This window comes from Hemitrygon akajei, chromosome 25 (assembly GCF_048418815.1).
Source record: "Hemitrygon akajei chromosome 25, sHemAka1.3, whole genome shotgun sequence".
Classification (NCBI taxonomy): Eukaryota; Metazoa; Chordata; class Chondrichthyes; order Myliobatiformes; family Dasyatidae; genus Hemitrygon; species Hemitrygon akajei.
Window position 1 is genome coordinate 42,106,329 of NC_133148.1, and position 21,593 is coordinate 42,127,921.

The window sequence follows — 21,593 nt, forward strand, 5'->3', positions numbered from 1 at the left end:
GTCCTGAATAGTGGGAAGTTCACATATACAGACGTGCTGGGCTGTCCACACCACTCTGCAGAGCCCTGTGATTGAGCTTGATTACCATCGAGTTGAAGCACCAAGATACAACCCATTCCACCAGCAGCTATTCATGTCCATCTGTGAACTTTGTCCAAAGTCAGGACTCAAATTGATGCTGAACTTGTCCTTTGTGCCTTGAGCTTTCTGGAACATGGCAAATTGGAAACAAAGATGAACCGAATTACTAGCTGAATGTTCCATTTAAGCACTTATTGTAAATCAGGGGTTCCCAACTTTTTAATGGCATGGACCAATACCATTAACTGATGAGTACATGGACCCCAGGTTGGGAACCCCTATTCTAAATGATCAACCTTTATGTGAAAGTAACTGAAGCCAGTATATAACTCTCCTGATCGTGCATCTTGGTTGAACCTCTGGGTTAAAGGTCAAGGATTGAGGGGCTTCAAACCTCTATCAGAAACCCGTATACAGTCTCTTGTTCTGTTATAGTGAGTATGGTGATTACTTTCCCTTGCCTACAGCTATCCCTTTTTGATGTTTAAGCATAATTTCATTTCCCCACTGTCTTTGTAGGCCTTCTAATCAGCTGCAATCTTTGCTATATTTGGGCTTGTCTTTATGGAAGGTCAATTGCCCAAAGAGTTGTGATTGAATATATGTACTCAATTACTTCCTGTGAGGTGCTAAATTTGTACAGGGGCAAATAGTGCAGTAGGGAATCTGCTTTTAGTGAACAGAAATTTGAAATCCTGTGTTACTGGCAATTGGTTATTCTGACCTTCAGGAATTAATAATGGCCCATTGTATGGATTGGCATCCTTACTGACCTCTATCACAATCTAAGTTGCTGATGTGCTTCAGTGTTTTATAATTTGATTTGCTGTAATTTGAAGTGAGCTGATTATACAGTATTGACACGTGTTCTTACTATGTATAAGTCTAGTGTTTAAATCAAAGGACATAACTGAGTTCCAAGCTATTTCTCAAAGTTCGCAAGTTATCCTGGGCATCTTTTCAAATGGCAACAAGAAGAACAGTGTGAAAAGCTGTAGTAAAACTATCTCTTGATTTAATAATGCCAATGTACTTTTGCCTGATGGGCTTTCGTTAATATGACACCTAAATAGGTCATTATGTGCAGCAATCTTTGCTGTAAATAAAATAAAAACTCTTTTTACAATGTTGGAAATGCATGAGACAAGCAATATAGAGAAACGAGTGGTCCCAGGACCTCTTCACAAGCTGAGATTGGAGTTATAAAATGAGCTTGCAATAGTCAGGCAGGAACAATTAATGGCAATAAAGCTATTGGTTTGGTAAAAGCCAGTGAACAGGTGATGGATCTGGAGGTTGCGCACGTAGGAACATACTGCTATTTTGAATATGTTTTAAGATGAGCTTTCTGCAAAGCTAGCTTGATATGTGTTTGGCATCCATTTGGAATGGTAGTCCATGGGTTATTTGAATAGGATGGAGAAGGAGATGGCCATCTTTACACTACAGATTAGGAAATTATTTTAGTGTATTAACTTGTTGAATAGCAGTTTCATTTAGTGTAAAGAGTGAACTTTTTTGTATGGTTTAGACCCTTGTCCAAACTATGTACAACAGTGCTTTACTCGGTGCAGTGTTTTGTGCAAGGTCTAAAGTTCAAATAAATGTTATCAAAGTGCATGTATGTCACAATATGCCACCCTTTCTTAATTTTCTTAACAGGCATTTAAATCAATGAGAAAAATGACACAAGATGGACAAATAATCAATGTACAAAAGTGAAAATTAAAAATAGTAATAAGTAATCAATATTGAGAGTTGTAGATTCTGTGAAGCTTTTCCATTTTAAAAACACCCGCATAGGTTTCCTGTCATTGTCCATCGTGTCCGACAATTACCAATACTGACTTGATGACTAAAAGCATCCTTGCGGTACACCTGACTAAAGGCATTGTGAAAGAATGGGAGGTGACTCTAAACTTCATGTTCCCCTTAAAGTGCATTCCTTCTTTAAAGTACAATTGATTAGATTCTGATAGAATTGAACGGTTGACTGGGAAGATGCATGCAGTGTTGGAAGTAAGTTTCAATGTGTAGTTGTGGCAATCCTTTGGCAAGAAACTAGATATACTTCTGATTTGTGGAGTTCTGAAACATTATGCAAGATGGAGCTTCTAAGACTATCTTTTGAAATGTCAATCAGTAAAGCAACTGCTCTTTCTAATCTACACCCTGATTTAGAGTAGTGGTGATCAAACTTTTAACACCATTCTAGACCTTAATTGCTGTTTATGACCATATCATTGGGACTTAATACTGAACTTGGAGACAATCTACAACTCCAAATGCCTATGGTGATGTCAGTGGTGTGCTTTTAACATCGTTATACACCCATCCCACCCTGGACACTCAGTTCAATCTCCTGCCATCTGGTTGGGGCCTCAAACATCTTGGCCAACACAGTAAGACTGAAAAACAGCTTAAGGGCTGTTGTGCAGATGAATACTGCTACACCTCAGCTTGCCAATATCCTTTGTTATGGACCATCATAGTCACTCATTGCTTGTAAATATGGAGATGATTTTTTAATTAAGCTGTACCACATGCATTGTAAATATGTTTGCACAGCCTGGAGTAGCTCTGCAATCTCATTGTCCTGAGCAGTGACAAAGTTCTATGCTATTCCAGTGGATGAGATGCTGGGATTGGTTAGTGAACACATATGACATTGAGGTTATTTTCAGTCATTGTAGCTAGAATACAAAGCGGTTGACAGTTCGTTGGTTGAGACATGACCACTTTTTTTTTTTGCTGCGTTATCCTGCATTTGGCTGCAAATGTTTTGGGTTATCCTGAGGTATGAAAAGATCTGAAGTAATAGTGAAGTTTAGAATTTCTCAGAACAAGTCAAGTCAATTTGAGGTTGATAGCTTGTGAAGGCAGTGGTTTAAATATAGAAATGTCTGTCTGCTGTAGGGAGAATGGGCAAATTGGTTTAAAATAACCATTGCAGTGTTTGCTGGTAATCTGTTCCTGTCCACGTGTCTTTCTATTTACTAAACTATTAACAATTGCATTTGCAAGGCGGTTTTTAACAACTTGTTACTTCAAACATGCCCAGCAGTTGAATAAGGTGAATCATATGGCAGCACCTTGAAATACTGTGGCCGTGTCAACTACGGTACATTTCTGATATCACTAAGAACTTTGGCTCCATTGACTCACATCTTGAACAGAGTTGTACTTTGGTATGGACAGCCTTTGGTTTGCTCTTTGTCATGCCTTAATAGAAAGATATATATGCTTTCTACTTGCCATTTTGCAAAAACAGGCACTTCTATTGTCAGCTTGTTTTACAGAAAGCTGTGTAGATATTATACTTCAGGACAATGTGTCTAGATTGCTGTAAATTATACTATCTTTTGGACACTTGGTTTATAATAGGCTAAAACTGGCCAGCTTGATTTTTAAATTCTAAATTTGGCTGGGGTTGGACTGATCATGTCAAAACTTGATAACAGTTCAGAATTCCATTTGGTAATATTTGCAATTACACTTTCTGCAAAACTCTGCCATTGTGTTTGGTTAAATGATGTTTTGTCAGAAATGTCTCATGTTTTCCGTATTTCCCTTCTGAGATACTTGGGACTCACTCAGCCATTCTAATCGGTGAGCAAGTTCTTGGTCTGATTCCAGGAGAGGATCTGGGTGTGGATATTCACTTTGGCATACTATTTGTGGGTATACACTTATAATGTAGTTAAACTAATCCCATTACAGAAAATGGTGCTTGTAAACCAGGTACCAGGTTTAAATCTGGAATGGAGGAAGTACTTGCTGTCTTCCAGCACATTAAACTTTTGTAAAAGGACATTGATCACTGCAATTAAGGTACATGTTAACTCCTAGTAAAAGTATTGCCTCTTGAAATGTGTTCTAACTTGTTCACGGGTATTATCTAATGTCCTGGGGTGTTGTATATTGGATATTTTTATCACTCTGTACTTCTGGTACTAATTACTACTTTGATTCACAGTGACTACTTGTTCAAACTGCTTCTGATTGGTGACTCTGGAGTTGGGAAATCTTGTCTACTGCTCCGGTTTGCTGTAAGTCCACTTATTTTAGCACTGAGCCTTGCCTTGAATGTAAACAATGGCCATTTTAAATTTAGCTGTGTCGTGCTGTATATTGATTTTTTTGTTATTTTGTCCCCACCACAATCTTCCTATGAATATGGTTTGGGTTAATTGGACTGGTTTAATTGTGTTGTATGTTTTAGACTGTAAGACATGAGAGCAGAATTGGGCATGGCTGATCAATTTCTCTGTCAACCACGTTCTGCTGCCCTCTCCCCATAACCTTTCACATCCTGACTAATCAAGAACCTGTCAACCTCTGCCTTACATGCACCCAGTTTTGATATTAAAAAGCTAAGGAATTGCAAAAATTCTGCTTGAATTCTGCTGTCTACTGAATTTTCTGCCCAGTTTCATTGTTTTCCTATGCCTTGTTATCACTTGCAAGAATCATCGTATGAGTTGGCAGCTGAAGAGGCTGGCATTAATTCTAGCGGAATGCAGTTCTGTAAGGAGTAAGGTATCCGTACTAAGAGAAATTTAAGAATGAAGTTGTTAAAGCTTTGGTTGTCATTCAGTGCTTTAACATGTTGAATCTCTAGGTTCTCCATGCCATAGGTTCCCAGACTTCATGCCATGGACCCCCAACAGTAACCAAGGGGTCCATGGACCCCAAATTAGGAACCATGCTTTAGAAGTATACAGCAGCAAAGTGCCTTCCAAGCTGTCCACTATCTGTCCCTCATGTACCACCTGTACATCCCACAATGCCATCCAAATCACCTGGAACTACTAAACTGAATGAGCCTGTCAACCCTGAGCAACATTTGGCTAAGTTTGCATTGGAAGCTGCGTGAGTAGGATTGAGCAAACCTAGTTTGTGCTGCATTCTGATATTTAAATCCAAGGCTCTTTTGGAAGTCAGGGAAAAGGCACAAAATTTGTTGTTGCTCAGTTTTATCAAGTGTTGATGGAGCAAAGAGGAACAGGAGCAGAAACTAGTAGCAGAAGGCTTAAAGAAAAGGGACTTGGATGCTGGGAAGTTTAAAATGGCACTGCTTTGTTTATTTTGTACCCACGTAAGTAAAAATTCAATTCAAATTTGTGAATAGGAGTTTACTAATGAGAAAGCACTTATTCAATAATACAGAACAAAATAGTTTCCAGAGTTTTCCATAATTGCACTTTGTATATTCACTAGAGCAGGGGTTCCCACCCTTATTGTCCGGACCCCCACCATTAACGACGAAGTTCATGGATACCAGATTGGGAACTCCTGCTCTAGAGGGATGTGTGTAGGCCTTCATTAGTCTCGATAAACCATGGATTTGCGCCTTGGGAAGTTTCCAGGGCACAAGCCTGGGTAAGGTTTTTATGGAAGACCGGCAGCTGCCCAAGCTGCAAGTCTCCCCTCTCTATGCCACTGATGTTGTCCAAGGGAAGGGCATTAGGACAGCTTGTCACAAGTGTCGTCGCAGAGTGATGTGGTTAAGTGCCTTGCTCAAAGACACACACGCAGCCTCAGCCAAGGCTTGAACTACTGACCTTCAGATCACTAGACGATTGCCTTGATCACGTGCCAACACATCTAGAGGAATATTAAACTTGTGTGTGTATATATTTATATACACACACGCCACCCTCCCCACTAGGAATCTTAATGAACAGTTACTTGTATATAAACAATCATATAAAATGCAAATATAATTGTTAAACTGCAAAGAAAATAATCTAAGAATTAAATAGTGGGATCCAACATGAGCCTTGTAAGGGCTTAGTGGTAGAATATATCAAAAGGCATGGATTGCCATATGTAGATGTGATAAGCTTATCTTGGTCACAATTTCAGGGAGCAGTCGTGTTTATATACTAAGTTTTCAGACCCACTTGATTAAAATCCTTGGCAACCAGAATGGAAAATAAATGGAGTTGCCAAAAATTTGAGGATCTTTTTGAGAATGAAGACGGAGTAAATGATGTTAAGGATAGTAGCATTACTGCTTCCAGCCGAATCACTACACTAAATCTAAAGTTCTGAAATCTTGTTCTAAACAAGTTTGTGGAGTTGATCACATGTTTGTCTCTAAATGGCAGGATATCAAGTAGCAATAACATAGTACTGCTTTGGATAAATTTCAGTGTGCATTTGTCAATGGCAAGGTACTCTTTCCTCCAACTTGGGATGTATATTTGATTACTGACATCTGTATACTAAATTGAAGGATATAAAAGTCTGAAATACTGGTAGTTCACTTGTGATCTACTTTTCCTGCACTTAGAATCGCACTCGGGTTGATTGTATCTTTGTTTTTGCAGTAGAGTGTGGACATAATACGCATTTTACAAAATAAATCTTAAGAAGAGGCATTGTTGTGTTCTGTACACGTACTGTGGGTTACTCATAAAGACACATATTCTGGAAGAACATAACCAGAACTTTTATTTAACAGCAACCACGTTTAATGTACAAGCTTCTCAATCATTCTGTCGGTTCTTTTTTTTAATTAATTTTTGAGTTTTTACAATGCAACAAAACAAAAAACAAGAGGTGGAAAAAAGTGCAAAGCATATCAAAATACAATTCATAACAATTAAGCAAAGCACCCATAGTAGAATCGTATAAAGTTAGTTACCACCCCACCCTCCCACTACCCAACTCCAAGCCAGCCTTACGATATATAAAAAAAGTTAATCAGAACTATATCACCACAGAGCTGAATTTATAAAAAGAAGGTATATTGCCTACTACCTAAACTATAATATGTTTACACATTAAAAAAAAAACCATAAATCTTAACTGTAAGAAGCTGGAAGTAAGGAATTTAAATGCAAAAGAACAAAAGAGAGGGATGCACCCTTAATCTAAACAAGAATTATGAAATATTCAAGAAAAGGTCCCTACACCTTTTGGTGAATTAAGAAGTGAATAATGAATCTTTTCAAGGTCTAAGCAGGACATAATATCTCTAAGCCATTGAGCATGAGTGGGTGGGGCAGCATATCTCCACCTGAGAAGGACTGCATTCTGGCCAAAAGAGAGGCGAAAGACAATGTACGATGCTTAGTCAGAGTTAAATGCATGTCAGCTTCTCCCGAAGTACCGAAATGAACAATCAGAGTGTTAGGTTCCAAACAGCAATTAAGTACGTGAGATAAAGTTTAAAAAAAAAATCTCTCCAGAATTTCTCCAAGCTAGGACAAGCCCAATACATATGAATAAGAGAGGCCTCGCCCCCTTTGCACTTATAACAGGGACTAATATCAGGATAGAACTGCGACAATTTAGTTTTAGACATATGAGCCCTGTGTACCACCTTGAACTGTAAAAGGCAGTGGGGAGCACATAGTGAAGTTGAATTAACTGACTTGGGAATTGAATCCCAAACCTCATCGGACAAAGAAAAACTTAAATCATGCTCCCAGGCAGTTTTAATTTTATCGAAGGGGGCCCGCTTCAACATGTTAACATATCTGGAATGGTAGTAATTAAACCTTTACCCAATGGATTTCTACGAAGAAACAAGTCCACAGCATTTTTAATGAAATGCTGAAAGTTTGGTATTAAAGGGTTGATAAAATGTCTAATTTGGAGATATCTAAAGAAATGAGTGTTAGATAGGCCAAACTTCAGACAATTGTTCAAAAGTTGCTAAGTGCTTATCTATGAAAAGATCTTAAAACACCTAATGCCCTTTCTGTGCCAATCTAGAAATGTTAAATCCTGCATAGAAGGCTGAAAAAGATGATTATGTAGAACAGGTCTAGAGAGAGAAAAACCGTGAAGCCCATTATGAACTGAGCCCATACTCTGATATGTGTGTCTGATAACCGGATTAACAATTTGATTTAGGTAAATGGTAAGGAAGTGCAGAGACGGAGAGATCCTTATTAGAGTTCAACTCCATTGCCACCCATATTAGCCAGTCAGACTGATTATAAAAGAAAGACCAAAAGATAAGAGAACGTATGTTGGCTGCCCAGTAATATAAATGAAAATTGGGCAAGGCCATACCACCTACCCTTTTGGGTTTTTCTGTCAGTACTGCGAATTGCTCCGAACTCTGTCACGTGACACATAATATCTCCATCTTCCTTGAGGAAAAACAATGAGCAACATTAACCAGAACAAAAAGATGTATTTCAGACATTGGTGATATACATGATTATGATATATGTACAATCTCCACAAAGTATTTATCTGAGATACACACTTATAGAAAAGAGTGGAAAGAAAAAAAACAAGCAAAAGGAAAGAACTATGTACAAGTAGGGAGTGATCTTTGTTTTTACAACAGATTCATTGATTTGTGAGAATAAAGTCAGGCCTATGAGGCATTATGTAGTTAAACCATTTTTCCCAGTATGAATCAAATTGTTCCAAATTGGATAAAGTTCTCTTACATTTGATTGGATTTAATAGCCCATTGACATTAAAAGAAATGAATTTTACCTTGTCCTTAGCCATCTGTATTTATCTGTCAATGTATCATTGAAATTAGAATAAAACTTAAATCAATCTACTCCCTGAACAAATAAGAACCAAGAAACGCAAATAATAACAAAAATGGCAACGAACGTGTGATTCCAAGGCTGAGGTCTCTAGTAGATGACCCCGTGTTGAGCTAGAAGAAATGTCTAGCTGTGGGGGATGATTTCCCTGTGTACTATATATACGTGTGTGTGTGTGTGTGTGTATATATATATATATATATATATATATATATATATATATATATATATATATTCACACACACACACATATATATTCATTCATATATACATATTCTCATTTTGGTGGGGAAAAAGGAGTAAGTGAGCGAATAAAGAATAACAAAGTAATACAAAATCCACATTATAATAAGTATTTCCCAAGATAGGTATATCACCGTGTACTTTTGCTTCCGTTTAGCTTCTCAACATTGTTAAAATTAGCCAAACCTTATGGCTCTTCTGAAGGGGGTGAGGACTGTCTTTGGGAAACTCCCAGTCTCTTCCTGGTATATTTCTCTCTGCCTCCTCCCGTCTCCTGCCTTCTCGATTCTCGCACTATTTCCCAAGCGGAGCCGGGTAATTCCTCAGTCAGGCTTTCCCTCGTTTTGGTCATGCTGACGGGCAACCCTCTGGCCTTCATGTCTGTAGTCGCCTCTTCCACTGACTGGTACAACCGTGTCCCGTTGTCATAAAACACTCGAAGTTTAGCAGGGTACGGAGTTTGAAATCTAATTTTTTTTGCTTTGGTACTCGCTTTACTTCGGAGTATTCTTTGTGTTTCTGCAGGACTGCGGGGGGATAATCTTGGTAGAAATATATTAATTTATCATCGAAAAACAATCTCTTCTTACCCCAGGCCCTTCATAGAATCTCTGCTTTGGTGCTGTACCGAAGGAATTTAATTATTATTGAGCGTGGCTTTCTATCCCGGGTAGGTTTCGGGACGAGCGTGCGGTGGGCTCTTTTGACTTCCGGCTCCATAGCTGAGGGAAGATCCAGCGTGTCCCGCAGTAACTTCCCGACAAACTCCGTCATAGATGAGCCCTCCGCTCCTTCGGGAACGTTGTAGATTCTGATATTTTTCCGCCATGATCTTCCTTCCAGGTCAAGCAGTTTACCTTCTTGGTGACGTGATATTTTTATTGTCTTACTCAGTATCCATTCCACGTTTTGAACGCGATCTTCCACCTTCTCAATTTGAGTCCCTGCCACCGCTATTTTTTGATTGACGCTGGCAAGCTCTAACTTAATATCACGGAGCTGCTGCTTTATTTCTTTCTGGACCTCCATTATTTTTCAGGATTTCGAAGATACTCGCCGCTTCGCCTGAACGAGGCCCAGCGGCCGCCTCGCTAGCACACGGTTGGGTAGGAGAGTGTCGCTTTTTTAATTTCCATTCCTTTTCCCTATTCTTGCCCCTCTTTTCAGTTCAAATATTTTTTGAAAAATATTATATTTGATGGGATAACGGGGCTTAATACACGTTTTTCCGGAGGAGCTAGTGACTTAAGCTGCCATTCTTGACGATGACGTCACCGGAACCTTGTTGTTATTTTCATGTTTTGTCTGGTCTGCATCAGTTAACTGAAACTCCGAAGTTGGCTTTCTTGAGGTCTTTGACAAGAAATCGCAATTCATTCATTAACTCTGTCATCTCTTTTTTTTATGCTGAGTCTTCATCATTTCAATAAAACTTCTCAGTTCTTTCACTTGTGCTTTCACTTCAATTGGATCCTGATTCTTGTCACACATTGACTTCAGATCTGTATTGTACTGTACTGGCAAGTTTAGTTTTGGTGGCAATGCTGGTAACAAAGGATGGGTTTTCTTTATGGCTTGTTTTACTTTTGCTGCGCTGGAATCAAATGCTGTTCTCGCTCTCTCTTTAATCAAGTCACTGTATTCTGACTCTGTGCCACTGTCCGGGACTAAGCCTCTTTTTACCAAATTTGGTCTCTCACAAGCAGATAAACCCAATATTATCTGTACACTCTTAGGCACGACCACAAATGAAAGTGTGTGCACCCTATTTTTGTGATACTTTTGCCACACCATGTTCTTTTAACTGGAATGTCTGCACCAGAATACCCAGTCACTTTTGTATTTGTCTGATGTAACTTTGGTCTTGGCTTTAATGCATTAAACTCAGATTCTGCAAGAACATTTACTTGTGCTCCAGTATCCAATTTAAACAGAATATTGTTTTGATTCACTTGCAATGGCATGGTCCAGTCATTCTTTATTTTCACAAAGCACATCACTATAAAACTCTTCACGTTCATTTTCAAGCACTGCATTTACATGTTTTATTTCCTTTCTACTTCTGCAACAGTGTGAAAAATGATTAACCTTACCACAGTTGTTGCACACTTTCCAATATGCTGGACACAGTTTAGGTCGGTGCTGCCGCCCACAGCGATCACAAAGTTTTTTTTTCTTTTGGATGATGTTTTACTCGCTGGTTTCGTTGTCGCTTCATTATTTTTTCTAATATGTTGGTGCTTTACTGCGTCTACACTGCCGTTCTTGATTTAAAAAGCTCTTCAGCCTGCGATATCAAGGTCTCTGATGCTTTGCAGAGTACCACAGCTTTTTCCAAATTCAAATCTTGTTCTAACAGTCTTTCTCTCAGACCATTATCCAGAAAGCCACAGACAATTCTGTCTTTAATGAGAGTCTGTAAGCTCAGCAAACTCACATTTTTTACTATGGTTTCTCAACTCTGTAACAATTTGATCAATCATTTGCCCAGCTTTCTGCTTGCAGGTGAAGAATTTGACCAGTTCATACGTCACATTGCGCTTCGGTATACAAAACGCTTCAAACTTGTTGAGGGCCTTATAATGGATGCTACTTTTCTGAGGCACCGCTCCTTGAAGATGTCTTGGATACCACAGAGGCTAGTACCCAAGATGGAGCTGCCTAAATTTAGAACTTACTGTAGCTTTCAGTCCTATGCAGTAGCCTTCTCTCGCAGTCCTGCTCCTCTTCCCCCCCCCCCCCCAAACAACCACCTACCAGATAGTCATGCAGCCTGTCAGACTGCTCTCCACCGTGCATCTATAGAAGTTTTCCTTTGTTTCAGGTGACAAACCAAATCTCTGCAAACTCAAAGAAATATAGCGGCTGTCTTGCCTTTATAGCTGCATCACTATTGGGACCAGGTTAGATTCTCAGATCCTTGACATTGCTCACTCTCTCCACTTCTGATCCCTCTGAGGATTGGTTCCTTGTCTCACCCTTCCTGAAGTCTACAATAAGCTCTATTGGCTTACTGATGTTGAGTGCAAGGTTGTTGCAACACCACTCAACTAGCATTTGTATCCTCATTTCCATTGAGATTCTACCAACAATTGTGTCAACAGCAAATTTATAGATGGCATTTGAGCTATACCTAGCCACAGTCATGGGTATAGAGAATAGAGCTGTGGACGAAGCACACACCCGCAGTGTGCCAGTGTTAATCATCTGCAAGGAGATATTACCAATCTGCACAAATTGTGGTCTTCCAGTTAGGAAGTTGAGAATCCATTTGCAGAGGGAGGTACAGAGGCCCAGGTTCTGTAACTTATTGGTCAGGACTGTGGGAATGGTGATAAATCTGAGCTATAGTCAATGAGCAGCATCCTGACATGGGTTCTTGGACCATTTAGAAATCCAATGGAGGGGAAGACGCCATTCCTAAATTGTGTGGATCTCAAGGATCTGCTACCCCACTGACAATAATAACAGGAGGGCATATCCTAGATGGTGAGGGTCTTAATGATGGATATTGCTTCCTGATGCCCTTGATAGGAGGAGAATTGTGCCTGTGATGGAGCTGTCAGAATCTGACTCTCTGCAGCATCTAGTGATCCTGTGCATTGGAGCCTCCACACCAGTGATGCAACCAGCCTGAATGTTCTCCACTATATGTTGTTAGAAATTTGCAAGCCTTTGACACACAAAACCTAAACTGTGTATATGTGCACACACTTTTGTGATTGCATCAATGTGTTGAGCCCAAGATAGATTGTTTGAGATGGATCAGATGGTAGAACATTTGGAAATGCATTTGTAAAACATTATATTTTACAGCTTTGATTCTGTAACTGCTTGATGATCTATCTGCGTCAAACTCATTGCCAACTGCTTTGGCCACAAGTTGTAATGAGCCCTTTAGCCGAAGTCCCTCCTTCCAGAAATTCCCATCTGCTTTGAGCTTGGACTTTGCCCAACTTCAGTGGCAGTAATATAAAACATCCTGGGATATTGCAATGGCTCTGACCTACTGAAAGTTCAAACTGGTGTTTACTGAGCTTTGAGTATTGTCTCGTAATGCACATTCTTGGAAGGTGAAACTTCTAAACACTCACAAATGTCAAACAAGGCTTGTATTGTGACTATAGCAAGTAAACTAATCCTGTTAGTTATTAAACATTGTCATAGTTGCCATTGATCACATGCTGGTTATTCCTATGCTGTGCCAAATTTATTTCTGAACAGCCCCTTCTGAGCTGTGCTGCCCCAGCCCAGCTATCCCCAATTCAACCCTAACTTAATTATAGGACAATTTACAATAACCAATTAGCATAACTGTACATATTTGGGCTGTGGGAGGAAAGCACATTCCTCAGGGAGGACATACAGATTACATCAGAATTGATCTCTGAACTCTACCCCAAGCTGTAAGAGTGTCGTGCTAACTACTACACAACCATGGCACCCAATTCTCAAAGCCTCTTGAAGATTAAAAATCCAAAAACACTTAAACCTTCCACAGCATTAAAAATAGCCAGCATGACTTCACTGAGTCAGTCTAATATTAAATTCATTTAAGTACTTGTCATTGTGCTTTGTGCCTCACTAGGGACAAAGCGTCTACTCCAAAACTCCAAAAACTCTGTTCTTGGTGCATTCAACTTGGGTTTCCAGAATTTTCCCTGTAGTTAGTGGCTTTTAATTTGTGGAAAGTGGTTATTGCATCAATCATATTTTTGTCCATTTGTATGTTATAAACCATGACAGTCAATATCTTGCCCCATCAAATCCTTCATTAGAAGGAATGCACTGGTGGCCAGAATGTTTGCACTAATTAGTCATCTTGTCTCATTGCAGGATGACACATACACAGAAAGCTACATCAGTACCATTGGTGTTGACTTCAAAATCCGAACCATAGAATTAGAGGGAAAAACTATTAAACTACAAATTGTAAGTACATGTTTTGATCTAAATTCTTCTAAAATCACCTGGCCTAAATTATTGACTCTTGGTTTTGATCTTTTACAATTCAAAAATGGTTGACAAACTTTACCAATTTAACGACTGCAAAGTTTTGCTTGAACTTCAAATCCTTAAATCTTCAGAGAGCCTAAATAGACATGATTTCATAAGCTCGTGTCTTGGTAGTGTAGTGATTTTGGATTGAGATACATAATAGCTGAGACCCACTGCAGTTGGGTGTTAACTATGACTATCCTGTATACTAATTTGCACTTGCTGAGGAGTGAAGTTGTGCTTTGACCAGTGTACATGCAGAATGAGATGGCCTTTGAAAGTATTCTTTCCACTGACAATTGAAGGTCTTTGCAGGAGTTGCTGCTTGAATTTTTGCAGAGAAAAGGGATGAAAATTTAAATGAGCAAAATTGATGTGGTAAGGGGCAGCCCATTTTGTACTAAGCAGCTTTAACTGTAGTAATGCAATTCATATTTAAAATGCAGAACAAATATTCTCCCTGGTTCTGACAGTATGTGCTTGTGTTCACATTGGTATTTGTTATCCAGTCCAGGGATAGATGGTTGAAGTTCCCACAATTTGTGCATGGGGAGGAAATGAGAAGTGGCATCATCTGAGATGATGCCTTGCAGGGATTAAGGGTGTGGAAGGTGAAGAACAAGTGACAAAGTATTATACTGAAGGATTTTCCTAATTTGAATTCAGACCTGAGGTTTATTTGCTTTTAAGGTGGTTCATCTCTGTTTGAAGTTGTCCTGTTTGTTGCTATAATAAAACAGAGTTGAGTTGGGATGCTATACTCACTGTACTTGTCATTCAATCTTACTTCAGTGGGACACAGCAGGACAGGAGCGATTCAGAACCATCACTTCCAGTTACTACAGAGGAGCACATGGTATTATTATAGTGTATGATGTTACAGATCAGGTAAGATGTGCCATAAAATATGAAGATCTTGTGATATACTAGCTAATCTTTCAATAAGAAAACATCTTTGTATTCAAGTTTGTTTTTCGTGATGAAGGCAGTTTTCTGAAATGACACAGGAAGACATGATGAATCTAAAGCAGGAAAAATTATAGTAATCAAAATGCTGAAACTCCAAATGGCTGATGGTGCCTTTGGAGAGAAAGGTCATAACTGGGTCAAAGCCTTTTCAGAACTTGAGCTCAAAGTTACTGGCTCATATCTGTTGTTCTCTCCACTTTGTTCTATATTTGTCTGGTCTTAGACTTTTTTTAACAGAAGAAGCCCGATGTGCTTCCTGGTTCAACTGTGTGGGAAATTGGTCTGGGACTTTATACCAGATGCTCAAATGTACGGTAGTTAATATGGACTTGTATGAACTGTGGGCAGGGTAACAAATGCACATGAAGAACTATATGAATACCAAATGTCTTGACCCATTAACACTTGCCCATCTAGGTCACTTGTTTCTGTTGTGAACACACAAGCAGTCCACAGAAGTACAAAATTAAATTTATTTGGAGATATAGTGTGGAATAGGCCCTTTGTGCCACTAGCAACCCCCAATTTAATCCTAGTCTAATCACGGGACATCTTACAATGACCAATTAACTGATCAACCAGCATGTCTTTGGACTGTGGGAGGAAACCAAAGCACCTGGAGGAAATCCACGCATTCCACAGGGAGGACATGCAAACTCACGTACGGTCTTGGAAATTAACTCCAAACTCCAATGCCCCAAGCTGTAATAATGTCATGCTATCTCTACTGTAAACTGCTAGATTTGCTGTTCTATAAGATGGCAGAGGTTAATGCAGCTTGCTTATTGCTTTAAGACAAAGGAGATGATGGACTTTAGAAAGACTAAGCCTGCACTGCTCCCTGTTGCCATTGATGGTGAGAGCGTGGATGTGGTCAGGATTATGAGTACAGGGGGGTGCACCTGGATGACAGACAAGTAGGGGATCAACGCAGGCTGTGTACAAGGGCCAGAATCGACTGTACTTCCTGAGGAGACTGAGGTTCTTTGGAGTATGCAGGCCCCTCTGTCACATGTTCTACCAGTCTGTTGCCAGTACAATCTTCTATGCAGGGCTGTGCTGGAGCAATGGGATCAACACAAGTGATACCAACAGGCTCAATAAACTGATTAGAAAGGCTGTCTGTTATAAGTCAAACTGGACACATTGGAGGCTGTGATGGAACAAAGGACTCCACGAAAAATCCTGGCAACTCAGGACAATGTTTCTCACCCTCAGCATGCCACCTTGGCTGAACAGAGGAGCACTTTTAAAGTAGACTGACCCCTGCACTGCTCAAGAGTGCTATATGAGGTAATTCTTGCCATTGGCCATTAGGCTCGGAATTAACCTACAGCTGGGAAAGTGATGACTCTCCCCCCACCCCCCCACCCCATTAGACTATTTGATGTAAATTTTTTGTTCATTCTTTCTTTTCTAATATTTGTATTTCTGTGCACTTGTAATAGTGTACATTAATTTCCTTTCGGTCAATAAATTATCCATCTATCTTTTCCTCGTGATGCTGGTCATATTCTTATCCCTCTCTTGGCCAGTTAGCTTGAATGCTGCAAGGGTTCCTGTCTTGTTTTTAAAAATGCAGCATTTTTGTCATAAATATTCTGCACTATTGTTCCCTTCTCCAGTTAAAGACCTGGTCAGAAAGCAGTCTTTCCATATACTTTCTACCATCAAAGAATCTAAAATAAGTATTTAGATTGGTCACAGTAGCATGACACTGTTAGACTCATGGCGTTGGAGTTCAATTCCGATGTCAACTGTAGATGGTCTGTGTAGGCTTTTTGAGTGCTCTGATTTCCTTTCACAGTCCAAAGACATGCTAGTTAATAGGTCATTGTAGATTGTCCTGCGATTAGGCTAGGGTTAAGTGAGATGCTAGGCACACTCATCTCTAAATAGACAGGTTGGGGAAACACGTGGGTTGCTTCCATGTCCAGAAAGACTCCAGTACTTGGAGCTTTGGCATCTGGAGCCCAGGGTGAGGGTGCTCCCATGCTGGGGCCCAGGTGGACCATTCCAATGCTTTGGCATCTGGGTGCTAATTTGTATCCTACTGTGCTGGAGCCCTGGATGAATGCACTGTGTAACACTGTTTGCTGTAAGAATATCATTCAGTGACTTAGAAATTCTGCTAGTCCTGCACTACAAAGTGCCAGGTTGGTGGAGTTTTGCTGTGCACAAACATCTGTGAATTTACTATGGATTCCATGTTGAATTATTGCCAGTGTAATGTGAATATAAATTCTTAGCATCTTAATTGACTGTAATGTGCAGAGGTTACCAAATTATAACTCCAATGATCCAGAAAATTTAACCTTGCGTTTGGGATGTGCTATTATGACGCACTAACACCTGTCTTCCACACCTGCAGGATTCCTTCAATAATGTTAAACAGTGGCTGGAAGAAATAGCTCGCTATGCTAGTGAAAATGTGAACAAATTACTAGTGGGCAATAAATGTGACTTGACCAGTAAGAAGGTGGTGGATTATACCACAGCTAAGGTATGTAAATTCTTTTAGAAAGGAATTTCATCAGCTGATGTAATACACTGAAATTTTCCAAGCAGTTCAGTCATTTTAATTGAACTGTGGTCTCATTTTTGGTGGCATCTTGGAAATGTATGTAATCCTAGATAATATTTGACTATACTATGCAATGAATTTTCTGTTGATTAACCAGATTTTTCACCCACCTATGCTCTAAGGGGAAAGGTGGAAGAGTTGAAGGTGAGATTAGGCTCCAGAAGTATGATCCTGGTCTTCTCAATGTCTGTTGGCCAAGTTTGTGGTGTCTGGTCTGCATGACAAGATGCAGGCTGTTGCTTAGATTCAGGAGCTCTGCAGCTTGAACCTGCTTCTCATATTTTGTAACTTGATGTACTGTGGAGACCATTCTAACTGGGAGCATCAGTCTGGTATTGTGGTAGGGTGCAGCTGTGCACAGGATCAAAGTGGGCTGCAGAGAGTTGTAAACTCAGCCAGCTCCGTCATGGGCACCAGCCTCTGTATTATCCAGGACCTCTTCATGGAGAGATGCCCCAAAAAGGACCCCCAACACCCAGGACATGCCCTCTTATTGTTACCATCAGGAAAGAGGTACGTACAGGAGCCTGAAGAGACACACTCAACGATTCAGGAACAGCTTCTTCCCCTCTGCCATCTGATTTCTGAATGTATGTTGAACCCCTGAGCACTACCTCACTATTTTTATATCTACTTTTGCACTTGTTTAATTGAATTAATGTGCTTATTGTAATTCAGCTTTTCCTATTATGTATTGCATTATACTGCTACCGCAAAGATGACAAATTGCACAACATGGGGCAATGATATTATAGCTGATTCTCATTAAATTGGGATGCAAAGTGGTAGTGTCCAGGGGAATCTGTGCCTTTCTAGTTTAACTAGTTTGTACACAATTCACTGCTTATTTCAAAAAATTCCTTGCTGAAATCCCACTGGGGTGCAGCACTGGAGTATTACACTATTCATGCAGTAACAGATCTTAACTGCAAAAAGAAGCCCTGCTTCACCCCTGCTTTGAGAAACTCGAGGGTCCTGTGTTGACAAACTAGTAAGCATTCAAGTCTCCCATCAGTAAAAGGCTGTTCCTGCAGAATTCAATAAGATGGATTTTGAGTAATAAATGGTTATGGCATGAGAGGTGTAAGCCAATTCAGTTGGCATATATAAAATTCTCAGGAAAACAGCCATTAGTATCCATTCCAGGGAGGAGTGTAGCTACGATTCAAAGGAAATGAGTGGGCTGAGTGATGCTAAAGCTGTGAGAGTGATTAAATCACTGCATGGTTTTCTCTAACTCGTGTTCTGACTTCAGTTCAATTGGAAACTGCCAGCAAGATATTAGATGTTAATATAATTGTTTTTAGCAAAGCATTTGTCACTAATACTGAAATCACAAAAAAACAAATCCAAGAATTCTGAAACTCATCTTGTAAATGTTCCAAAGTGCAGAGGCCGTAAATCACTTAAACTGGTGTGAAATCTAGGGGTCAAAACCAGGTGTAATATCACAGACGTATGTTGTGAAATTTGTTTTATGGCAGCATTACACTGCCTAATAAATGCTATAAATTACAATTTAGGATTGATTTAAATCTTACATCCTCCCCACAACGAAGGAGTGAAAAACCTTTGACTCCAACAATGTACAGACATGGTTAGTTGTAAGTCTAATGGCTTGTAGAAAGAAGTCTGTCCTGTAGTATGTTGGCCCTGGCTTTAATGCTAAAGTACTGTTTGCCAGATGGAAGCAGCTGAAATAGCTTATGGTTGGATACTAGTGTCCCTAATGATCTTCCAGGCCTTCTTCCTGCACCTGCTGGTATAACCCTCCTCAATGGAGGGAGATTCACGTCCACACCACTGTCTGTACCACTCTCTGCAGTGCCCAGTGATCAAGGTTGGTGTAGTTCCCATATAGTGGTGATACAGCTAGTCAGGATGCTCTCAATGCTGCCCCTGTACAAGGCCTTGAGGATTTGGATGCTCATGCCAAACTACTTCAGTCGCTTGAGGTAGGAGAGATGCTGTTCTTTTTTTGTCACAAATGCATATTAAAAGAAAAACTCATAGTACAAAAAGAGCAGTCTGGTCAGTTATGTTGTTACTAGAGTATTCAAATAGGTCTTGCTCTACTAATTAAAAGTGAAATATTTCTGTATCTGGAGTTTAAAATTATACAAGGAAAAATACAATTTCTGCAGTAGAAAAGAAACTGCCTAACAATTGTCTGTAGGACTTGGCAGTCTGAATATGCTGGCATCAGACCCAGGAAGGATGTTTGAAAAAGAACAGCAAGCATAATCAGTTCTTGCTATGGTGAAACACACTTTTAAATGTACAGTGTTTAAAACCAATGGAGTGCGTCTAGATTTCAAAGTTCAAAGTGTTTTTTTTTTCTTGTGGGCATACTCAATAAATCAATAACTGCACAGAATCAATTGGTGTTTCCATACAGTCAATATACTCTCCACCGCAATCTATAGAAGTTTAAGGTTTAGGTGTCATGCTGAATCTTTGCAAACTCCTTAGGAAGTAGAGGTGTTGTCTTGCTTTCTTTGTAATTGCACTTGCATGCTGGGCCCAGGACAGGTCCTCTGAGAAGATGAGAGGAATTATTTAAAGTTGTTTACCCTCTGATTTTCTTCCCCCCAGTCTGCTGAGGGCTGGCACTGGACCTCGGTTTTCCTTCTCCCGAAGTCAATAATCAGCTTCTTGGTCTTGTTGACACTGAGTAAGAGGTTGTTATGGCACCAATGGGCCAGATTTTCAGTCTCACTTCTGTATGTTGACTTGTTAGATTACATTGGTTTGATGTAACTGGACATACAAATTTGCACTTACCCAGAGCCAGAAATGCAGCCACCCAATCAAGTTATGAACTTATGTGGCTTTTTGATTGGAATACGTAAAAGTGATAAACTTATCTCTACTTTTTCCTTTTTAAAGGAGTATGCTGACTCACTTCAAATTCCATTTTTGGAAACCAGTGCAAAAAATGCCACCAATGTTGAACAGGCATTTGTGACGATGGCCGCTGAGATCAAGAATCGGATGGGCACTGGTCCTACACACAATGATGAGAAATCCAATATTCGAATCCAGAGCACTCCCTTGAAGCAAGGCAGTGGAGGAGGTGGCTGCTGCTAAGGGCAGGGAAGCAGAGACAGATCCATTCCTGTTGCACCGTATATTACAAACAACAGCATTCGTCTCCTGAGCAGTAATGGTTTTAACGTAATTGCCCATTGATTTGTGCCCATTCTTGGCAGATCCTTTCCGCCCAAATGGACATTAGACCAATCGGAAACTCCAGGAAAATTTTGTCTTACTTGTCTTGAAAGTTCTTGTCTGTTTTGAAACACTTGAATTGTAAGATTTTGTAGTATTGTTTCTTTCTCCCTTTCCACAAGGTTTTTGTTGCACTGGGGTCGAGACTAACTAGACATCTGACAGCCAGACTTGAGGTTTCGTCATACTCCACCTTTTAGTGCAAAGTTGAGGAATGGAGTGAAGGAAAGTAAAATAAACAAATTTTTTACCTGGGAATAAGCCCTTTGCATGTCAATATAATTGCAATGGGAACTATAAAAGTTGGCAGATGTGCAGGATTGACTCATTTGCAGCAAAGTGACTTCCATATTGAATCGCTATCTTCCAGTACTTTAAATCGTTTTCAGTAGTTTCTGTCTCTATCTTAAGTGAATCCGCTTCTGGAAGCGTTGCATCACCTTTCTATCACTGCTCACATTAAGGCAAGCCAGGCAGACTGGCTGTGATCAAATGTAAGGTTGGTTCTTTTACGAATTAACTTCTATTTGCTCACGTCAGCATGGATATCCAGTGTATTGATGTTTAGCCTGCCCACTTACATTGCTAATTTGATCACTTTAAGATGTGACATTATTCCTATCCCACAATGTGAAATAATTCACTTGCACATTGAATGTCTAAGTTGTGTTTAAGCTAACCAGAATGATGTAATGCTGACTGGACCAAGTACAACTAGCCAGTTTGTTGGGGGGGCGGGGGGGAAATACATAATACACAACAGGAAAATGGTTATGTAGCTTGCCCAGATTGGTTTTCATGTTCACAGTGGGGGGGGGGGGGGGGGGGGGGGGGAGAACGGGACATAGGAGGAGGAGAAAATGGGAGGGGATAGTCAACTTTGTGAAGATGAGAGTGATTTGAAAGGCAGTGGGGGAAGCTTTGACCTTGGGCTGTTCAATCTAAAAGGCCCGAGATTT

General features: G+C 39.9%; 1 protein-coding gene across 1 annotated transcript in view; it reads left to right on the top strand.

Annotated features, from left to right (window-relative positions):
• The window catches only part of LOC140716560 (ras-related protein ORAB-1-like), a 32,233-nt gene extending 10,851 nt beyond the window's left edge, over positions 1-21,382 (top strand). The window contains exons 2-6 of the mRNA XM_073029387.1: positions 4,058-4,130; positions 13,689-13,784; positions 14,643-14,738; positions 17,191-17,322; positions 20,293-21,382. Of these exons, the coding sequence (XP_072885488.1) occupies positions 4,058-4,130; positions 13,689-13,784; positions 14,643-14,738; positions 17,191-17,322; positions 20,293-20,493 (598 nt within the window). The 3' untranslated portion in view covers positions 20,494-21,382. The remainder of the gene's footprint in view (positions 1-4,057; positions 4,131-13,688; positions 13,785-14,642; positions 14,739-17,190; positions 17,323-20,292) is intronic.
• Positions 21,383-21,593: the final 211 nt, after the last annotated feature.